This window comes from Somniosus microcephalus, chromosome 7 (genome assembly GCF_052327205.1).
Source record: "Somniosus microcephalus isolate GS21.2 chromosome 7, FLI_Smic_1.0, whole genome shotgun sequence".
Lineage (NCBI taxonomy): Eukaryota > Metazoa > Chordata > Chondrichthyes > Squaliformes > Somniosidae > Somniosus > Somniosus microcephalus.
Window position 1 is genome coordinate 27,184,006 of NC_140993.1, and position 9,648 is coordinate 27,193,653.

A 9,648-nucleotide genomic window follows, 5' to 3' on the forward strand; every position below is an offset into this window, starting at 1 on the left:
GCAAGGGAACCACTCTGGGAAGTTCCCCTGATTTTAGATCACCAGAGCAGCCCTGCAGGATGGCCAACCTATAGGGGGTCGTCATCGGAACATATGAAAATGAAGGAGAGGAAAAGACAAGCTGGTCTACCAAGTCTGTCCCAAACTGTCAGGGTGCAACTTTTCTTTTTTTATTCATTTATGGGATGTGGGCGTCGCTGGCAAGGCCAGCATTTATTGCCCATCCCTAGTTGCCCTTGAGAAGGTGGTGGTGAGCTGCCTTCTTGAACCGCTGCAGTCCGTGTGGTGAAGGTTCTCCCACAGTGCTGTCAGGGAGGGAGTTCCAGGATTTTGACCCAGCGACGATGAAGGAACGGCGATATACTTCCAAGTCAGGATGGTGTGTGACTTGGAGGGGAACTTGGAGGTGGTGGTGTTCCCATGCGCCTGCTGCCCTTGTCCTTCTAGGTAGAAGAGGTTGCGGGTTTGAGAGGTGCTGCCGAAGAAGCCTTGGCGAGTTGCTGCAGTGCATCTTGTAGATGGTACACACTGCAGCCACGGTACGCCGGTGGTGGAGGGAGTGAATGTTTAAGGTGGTGGATGGGGTGCCAATCAATCGGGCTGCTTTGTCCTGGATGGTGTCGAGCTTCTTGAATGTTGTTGGAGCTGCACTCATCCAGGCAAGTGGAGAGTATTCCATCACACTCCTTACTTGTGCCTTGTAGATGGTGGAAAGGCTTTGGGGAGTCAGGAGGTGAGACACTCGCCGCAGAATACCTAGCATCTGACCTGCTCTTGTTGCCACAGTATTTATGTGGCTGGTCCAGTTAAGTTTCTGGTCAATGGTGACCCCCCCAGGATGTTGATGGTGGTGGATTCGGCGATGGTAATGCCGTTGAATGTCATGGGGCAATGGTTAGACTCTCGTTTGTTGGAGATAGTCATTGCCTGGCACTTGTGTGGCGCTAATGTTACCTGCCACTTATCAGCCCAAGCTTGAACGTCGTCCAGGTCTTGTTGCATGCGGGCATGGACTGCTTCATTATCTGAGGAGTTGCGAATGGCACTGAACACTGTGCAGTCATCAGCGAACATCCCCATTTCTGACCTTATGTTGGAGGGAAAGTTATTGATGAAGCAGCTGAAGATGGTTGTGTCCTGAGGAACTCCTGCAGCGATGTCCTGGGGCTGTGATGATTGACCTTCAACCACCACAACCATCTTCCTTTGTGCTAGGTATGACTCCAGCCAGTGGAGAGTTTTCCCCCCCCGATTCCCATTGACTTCAGTTTTACTAGGGCTCCTTGATGCCACACTCGGTCAAATGCTGCCTCTCACCTCACCTCTGGAATTTAGCTCCTTTGTCCATGTTTAGACCAAGGCTGTGATGAGGTCGGGAGACTGAATGGTCTTGGCGGAACCCACTGTCGATGACACCTTCCATCACTTTGCTGATGATTGAGAGTAGACTGATGGGGGCGTTAATTGCCCGGATTGGATTTATCCTGCTTTTTGTGGACAGGACATACCTGGGCAGTTTTCCACATTGTTGGATAGATGCCAGTGTTGTAGCTATACTGGGACAGCTTGGCTAGCGGCTAGTTCTAGAGCACAAGTCTTCAGCACAGCAGCCGGGATGTTGTCAGGGCCCATAGCCTTTGCTGTATCCAGTGCGCTCAGCCATTTCTTGATATCACATGGAGTGAATTGAATTGGCTGAAGAATGGCTTCTGTGATGGTGGGGACCTCAGCAGGAGGCCATCATGGACTTTTGCACACCATGACCCCCTCTTTTCCCCCCCAGGCCCCCAACCAAACCAGCTACACAATCTCCCGGGAGAGGCAAAATTAATTTCTCAAGTCAGGAACCCATCCCGCTCCCTTTTGATTGTTTGCAACAAACCGATGCACAAGCAGCAACTTGTTCCATAGGTTAGTAACTCCAGGGCTCTGCACTGAGCTGCAGCTTTTCAATATATCCTCAATGACTTGGCTGCAGGAATAGAGAGTTGTATATTCAAGTTTCCAGGTGACAAAGTTAGGCACAGTAAGTTGTCTAGATGGGAGCAGGAAATTACAAAGGAACATTGAAAGATTAAATGAGTGGGCACAACTGTGGCACATGGAGTTCAATGTGGGAACATGTGAGGCCGTCCACTTTGGATAAAAAGAACACATCGTAATATTTTCTTCATGGTGAAAGGCTAGGAGCTTTTTTTCAATTCATTCATGGGATGTGGGCGTCGCTGGCAAGGCCAGCATTTATTGCCCATCCCTAATTGCCCTCGCAAAGGTGGTGGTGAGCCGCCTTCTTGGAACCGCTGCAGTCCGTGTGGTGAAGGAACTCCCACAGTGCTGTTAGGCAGGGAGTTCCAGGATTTTGACCCAGCGACGATGAAGGAACAGCAATAGTTCACCAAGTCAGGATGGCAGTTGACTTGGAGGGGCACTTGCAGGTGGCGGTGTTCCATTGCACCTGCTGCCCTTGTCCTTCTACATGGCAGAGGTCGCGGGTTTGGGTGGAACTGTGGCGGAGCGAAGGGATTTGGGCATTTTTGAGCAAAGGGTACAAAAAGTAATCAAAAAGGCTAATGGACTGTTGGCCTTTATCTCAAGGAGGCTGCAATACAAAGTGGAGAAAGTTATGCTCCAGTTGTATAGCGCCTTGGTCAGACCCCATCTGGAGTATTGCGTTCTGTTCTGGGCACCACACCTCAGGAAGGATATATTGACCTTGAATGGGGGGCAGCGCAGATTCACCAGAATGATACCCGCCCTTAAAGAGTTAAATTATGAGGACATGTTGCATAAACTTGGTTTGTATTGGCTTGAGTTTAGAAGGTGGAGGGATTATCTAATTGAGGTGTTTAAAATGGTAAAGGGATTTGATAGGGTAGGGATTTGATAGGGTAGACACTGAGATGCTATTTCCTCTGGTGGGGAATCCAGAACAAGGGGGCACAATCTTAAGATTAGAGCTAGGCCATTCAGGGGGGAAATCAGGCACTCTTTCCCGCCCCCCCCCACCCCACAAGGCTGTGGATGCTTTTGTCAATTGAAATTTTCAAGACTGAGATTGACAATTTTTTATTAGGTAAGGGCTTGAAGGGAAATGGATTGAAGGTGGGTAAAAGTTGAGCTCTAGATCAACCACGATCTAATTGAAAAGCGGAATGAGTTCGAGGGGCTGAATAGCTCCTATGTTCCTAGGACTCTTTATGAACAAAAATCCCTCCTGACATCTTACCTAGTTCTATACTTATGTAACTTTGAAACTCGTATCCCCTGATCCTCCCTAACCTATCTAACTCAAATAGCCCATCTACATGGACCAAATCTAATCTTTTTATTATTTTATAGGCCTCAATCAAATCAAGAAATGTATGCTTTTCTAGAGTAAAAAGCCCAGAGCGCTCAGCTGAACTGGTAACTAAGTGCCTTTAAATTAGACATCGATCTAGTGGCCTTCCTCTGATTCTTTTCCAGGGCCTCTATAACACTCACCATGTGAGGGAACCAAACCTTGACATAATATTCTAAATGAGGCCTAACCAAGGCCTTATATAGGGACAGTATAGTATATATTTTTGTTTCATATTTAATCCTACTGGCAATGCATCCTAGCAGTGTAAAGGTCCACGATCAGCGCCGGGAGGCTAGAGATTGGTGTACCTGAACAGCCAGGTCTTTCTGCCACTTAAAAACTTTAAGCTCGCATGGTGTACGCATGTTTAGCATTGTCCCTACTACCCACGTGCATAACACTGCATTTATCTAAATTAAATGATATCTGTCAGAAGCAGGCCCATCCATTGCACCTAGATTGCCAATAGCCTAGCTTTCTCATTTAAGGTCCTAACACCTGCACAAATCTTTTTGTCGCTTGCGAACTTGTGGGCAGTTTCCCCAATGCCTTCATCCAGATCATTGATAAAGCCCTGATACTATTGCTGCAGGACTCCACCCATGGCTCTCTTGATTTTCATTTCCAGTTGTTCTCTTGCTTGATTACACCAGTTGATTTTCTTTTTTGAAGACGTTAAACCCATCTTCCTTGATTACTACTCCACGACGCTAGGAAATATTTGGGCCATTGTTATGTGGTGCCTGCTGGCTTTTGTTGGACAAAAAGAACAAGGGTCTGGGAGCTTCAATTCACAGCCTTGACTGACATTCCAATGCAGCTGCCCTTTTAGTTTGGTCGGATTTTTACCAGGTCTTGGCTGGGCTACTGAATGGTTTACTGTGTAACAGCAGAGTGCTTCATCTGTGAAAAGAAAGAAATACTGGCATTTATACAGCGTCTTTCACGACCAAAGCGCTTTACAGTCAATGAAGTACTTTTGAAGTGTAGTCACTGTTGTAGTGTAGGAAACGTAGCAGCCAATTTGCGCACAGCAAGCTCCCTCAAACAGCAATGCAATAATGACCAGATACAGGAAACTCTTTTTTATCCGGCACCAACGGGACCGGCGTGGTGCCGGTTGATCAAAAAGTCTGGATTACACAGAGGTATAGTTACCAAGGTACGAGAGCCCCGTACACAGCCACAGGTGCAGGAGCCCCGGTTACACGGCCACAGATCCAGGAACCCCGGTTACACGGCCACTAATATATAGTAAAACTTACCTGAACCTACTCCTGAATTTTGCCGGTTAAGAGAGATTTCCGGATATTTTAGGTGCCGATTAAAAGAGAGTTTCCTGTAATCTGTTTTAGCGATGGTGATTGAGGAATTAATATTGGCCCAGGATAACTCCCCTGCTCCTCTTCAAAGTAGTGCCATGGGATCTTTTGCATCCACCTGAGAGGGCAGACGGGGCCTCGGTTTAACGTCTCATCCGAAAGACGGCACCTCCGACAGTGCAGCGCTCCCTCAGCACTGCACTGGAGTGTCAGCCTAGATTCTGTGCTCAAGTTTCTGGAGTGGGACTGCAAACCCACAACCTTCTGGCTCGGAGGTAAGAGTGCTACCCACTGAGCCACCTCCGATATATCCACATCTCACCCCTGTAAATACCATAGAACTATCAGGCTGATGTAGAATGTACCATACTGAGATGTTGATCAATAATTGAGATGCTGCCACCTGTAACCTTTTACTGTACTGCTTTCTACCACAATAGGACCTCAGCCTGAACACGGTGTGGGATGACCACCTGTCTTACCTGCTGTCACCAGCACTTGCCGCGTACGAGATTGAGCGCACAACTGGAGTGTCCACAGGCAATGAAGAGTTCCAGGATGCCATCAAGAGAGCCGTGCCTGATGGGCACACCTTCAAAGGCTTCCCCATTCACTTTGTGCATCGAAATCCCAGGAGAGCATTTGCAACATGTTTAAGGTAAATCTATAGCCATCGCCTTCTCCAAATTGTGATTTTTTTGTGTGTGTGTGTGTGTGTCGGGAGGGTAGATTACACAGCTAAGAGTGTATCTCGTATGTACACACAACAGAGCTAGATTGCAATACATTAACATTTTGTGCACTCACTCATACACCAGTAGATGAGAATGCAACAAGTCTGATGAAAAGGCAGTGACATTTAAACAAAAGCAAAATACTGCGGATGCTGGAAATTTGAAATAAAAACAGAAAATGCTGGAAATACTCAGCAGGTCAGGCAGTAGCTGTAGAGAGAAAGGAACAGAGTTAATGTTTCAGGTCAATGACCCTTCGTCAGAACTGGAAAAGGTTCGACATTTAAAGGTCTGAAACTGTTGCTGGCCCTTTTTATAATGGCCAGGCGCTTGGGATTCTGCGACACACTAACGGTCTAAAAGAAGTCCCATTGGGCAGAACTGCTGATTTTGGACTCGGTTAAATTAAAGCAAACCAGCTTCCTGCCATCCACACTCTTGAGAGATGGCTTGCTTCCTTCCTTCTCCAGCTGCTGCTCTTCAGCCAGGCTTTAGAAGATGTGAGAGCAGTGACCCCGTACTCCACTCCCCCCCCCTCCCCCCGAGGGGGTAGCCCTTGGCTCCATGTTCCACTTCCCCTGACAGCAGCACAACAAGATAGGGGGGGCATTTTGTTTGGGGACATTGCGTCTATGGACACATCTGATCTTTCCATGGTGAATTCTACATCAGCCTCATAATTCAATAGTATTTACAGGGTTGAGATGTGGATATATGGTTAAACCATTAAAAAATATATTTGAAATTGTTTACTATTGCTTATGTGTTTCATGTCACTATTTTACATCCACCCAAGAGGACAGACAGGGCCTCGGTTTAACGGCTCATCTGAAAGACTGCACCTCCGACAGTGCAGCACTCCCTCGGCACTGCCCTGGGAGTGTCAGCCTAGATTTTGTGCTCAAGTCTCTGGAGCGGGACTTGAATCCACGACCTTCTGACTCCGAGGCAGGAGTGCAACCCACTGATCCCCAGCTGACAACTCTGGCTTTCATTTTCCCCCCCCCCCCCCTCTTCCATTTTAGGTCTCCATTCTGTGAGGAAATAATTTGCTGTCGAGGGGACCAAGTCCGACTGGCCGTCCGTGTGAGAGTGTATCCCTACCCTGAGTCTGCCTGCGCAGTCTGGATGATGTTTGCGTGCAAGTACCGTTCAGTTCTGTGATGCATCTGAGCTTTTATATGGTGCTGCTTTCACTTTTTGTGGACTCCCAGTAAGGGACTGGTTTCTTGTTGCTGCTCCACAAAGACCTTCCTGCAGGATAGTGCCTTTACAGACCAGACCAATATTCCCAGAACCCGACAGATTGTACCTCTTGCTTGTCATGTGTGTGATTGTGTATATTTATTGAAAAATAATCTGTATAGATGGTTTAAAAAAAAAGCTTTTTTTTACAAAATGTATAAAATATTTTACTATGCAATAAAGCTGATTATATTTACAAATCTAAAGTCCATTCCTTCTTTTGAAGTGGAGATGCCGGTGTTGGACTGGGGTGGACAAATGTGAGAAGTCGCACAACACCAGGTTATAGTCCAACAGCTTTATTTGAAATCACAAGCTTTCGGAGCGCTGCTCCTTCGTCAGGTGAAGTGAAGAGTTGCATATAGGCACAGCATATATAGTCAGAGTGTACTGCCAGATGATTACAGGTAATCTTTCTAGCTGCCCTTTATCACACCTCGGCAGAGAGATAATCACAGCAATCACAGGTGTGAATGGTGTCCAAACAGGTCAGTCAGGAAAACATTACATCAAAGAACAATGAGGTGGGGTCACAAGGGGTCAAATGTTGCAGATGCTGGGGTCTGTATGAAAAACAAAAAACTTTTTTTTTGCTGGAAATCACAGCAGGTCTGGCCGCATCTGTGTAGAGAGAACAAGCCAACGATGACTGGAGTCTGGATGACTACGTCAGGTGGGGGCATCTGCAACATTTGACCCCTTGTGACCCCACCTCATTGTTCTTTGATGTAATGTTTTCCTGACTGACCTGTTTGGACACCATTCACACCTGTGATTATCTCTGCCGAGGTGTGATAAAGGGCAGTTAGAAAGATTACCTGTAATCATCTGGCAGTACACTCTGACTATATATGCTGTGTCTTTATGCAACTCTTCACTTCACCTGACGAAGGAGCAGCGCTCCGAAAGCTTGTGATTTCAAATAAAGCTGTTGGACTATAACCTGGTGTTGTGTGACTTCTTACATTTGTCCTTCTTTTGAAGGCTTGTCTTGTTTGCCCAACAAAATCAATTTACAATTGGAAGATAGCAATATAACAGAGCAGAGGTATAAATCATTGCCCAAAATTCCCCATGCAGCGTGTTCCTGATCTCGCCAGTGATGTCACCTGGTGACTTCGATAGTGGCTTAGTGCTTCCCCCACAGGAAGGACGAGGCAATTGCAGCTTGGTGCAGGCTGAAGTTGTGCACCTTGCAATGCTTAAATCACAAGTGACATTGACCAAGGTCTTAAAGCAGATTTGCTTGGGCATTACACACTTTGGAGTTGGGGTACCGGGGGCAGGGGGGTAGTGGTAGATGCTTCACAGGTAGTCACACTCGTTGAACTATTCTGTGCATCGTTCCATAAGCAAATAAGGTAAGATGACGATTTTAAAGTTGTCTGTGCTGTAATCTTGTGCTTGCTGTTGATGTGAGCAGGAGAGCACCTGACTTGATTTGAATGATGTAGTCCTACTTTATGCAGCATTTGAATGTGGATGAATTTTGCTTGTAGGTTACAATTCTACAAAATACATGGACTGGCTACCAGCTGTGAGGATGGTTTCATGTAGCTGTTCTGTGTAGCAACATTGTAAAGAAACACTGGAGGATTTCCTCTGGTCGGTATTTCTAGTGAAATCGTTTACCTGTTCTTTCTGAATTCCTGTTTTTGCGATGTCTACACATTACGGCCAGAGGTAATCGTTCCCACTGCTTTATAAGATTTAACCTTTTTATTGAATTGTCACTCACTCCTGTCTAGTGAGGTGACATGAGTTCTGAAAGTATGAATAGCTGTTATATAATAAATTGACACAAACCTATCCCTTTTTCATATCGATGACCTTTTTCACAGGCCCTGCAGAAGCTTAAAGGTGCGAGAAGATATTGTCAGGTTGTAGTCTGGAGTATATGTTGGTATATACCTACTTTTAATTTCAGGAAAGAAGTACAGCACTTTTCTGCCACTAAAATGGCAGCATATGTTACTTCTGTCAACTGCTTTTGATCGACAGCCACTGACCCAGCTCCTCTAGACACAGTGCAACCCAGGTAGGTGATTCTGTCCAGGGCCTAAAGCGTGTGGTCACCGATGGTGATGATCGGTGGAGTGTAATCCTTGCCTGGTTGGAAGAGTACCACCATCTTTTACGGCCACGCTGTTGCAAAGTGGTTCATGATTGTCTGCATATCATCCTGGGAGTGGGCCATGAGAGCACAATCTCAGCAAATAGGAGCTTACAAACAACAGAAAATGCTGGAAAAACTCAGCAGGTCAGGCAACATCCGTGGAGAGAAATTTGAGTTGACGTTTCGGGTCGAACCCTTCTTCAAAACTGGAACGAAAAGAAACTGGATCGAAGGCAGGGCTGCGATCGGACAAAAGAATAAAAGAAACAAAAGAAGTAAAAGAGATTAGAAGCTAGACGAGATGGTAATAGGCTGAGATTAGGTGTAAAGTGTACTGGCAGGGCAAAAGATAGCTGCCAGGTGTGAGAGAGAAACAAAAGGAAAGGGAGGGGGGGGGGGGGGGGGGGGGGAAAGGAGTGGAAAAATTACAAGAAAAAATGAAATGGGGGCCGAGCTTATGATCTGAAATTGTTGAACTCGATATTGGGTCCGGAAGGCTGCAGAGTGCCTAATCGGAAGATGAGGTGCTGTTCCTCGAGTTTACGTTGAGCTTCCGTGGAACAATACAAGAGGCCAAGGACGGTGAGGTCCGAGTGGGAATGGAGCGGTGAATTAAAATGACAGGCGACCGGAAGCTCGGGGTCACCCTTACGGACTGAACGGAGGTGTTCCGCAAAGCGGTCACCCAATCTGCGTTTGGTCTCCCCAATGTAGAGGAGACCGCATCGTGAGCAGCGAATACAGTATACTAGATTGCGAGAAGTACAAGTAAATCGCTGTTTCACCTGGAAGGGGTGTTTGGGGCCCTGGACAGTGGGAAGGGGGGAGGTATAGGGGCAGGTGTTACATCTCCTCCGCTTGCACGGGAAGGTGCCAGGGGAAGGGCTG

The 9,648-nt window shown here is 46.8% G+C and overlaps 1 protein-coding gene across 1 annotated transcript in view; it reads left to right on the forward strand.

The window, feature by feature from the left end:
- cep76 (centrosomal protein 76) overlaps nucleotides 1-6,844 on the forward strand; it is a 69,063-nt gene extending 62,219 nt beyond the window's left edge. The window contains exons 11-12 of the mRNA XM_085992329.1: nucleotides 5,106-5,323; nucleotides 6,425-6,844. Of these exons, the coding sequence (XP_085848455.1) occupies nucleotides 5,106-5,323; nucleotides 6,425-6,563 (357 nt within the window). The 3' untranslated portion in view covers nucleotides 6,564-6,844. The remainder of the gene's footprint in view (nucleotides 1-5,105; nucleotides 5,324-6,424) is intronic.
- The last annotated feature ends 2,804 nt before the right edge of the window (nucleotides 6,845-9,648 follow it).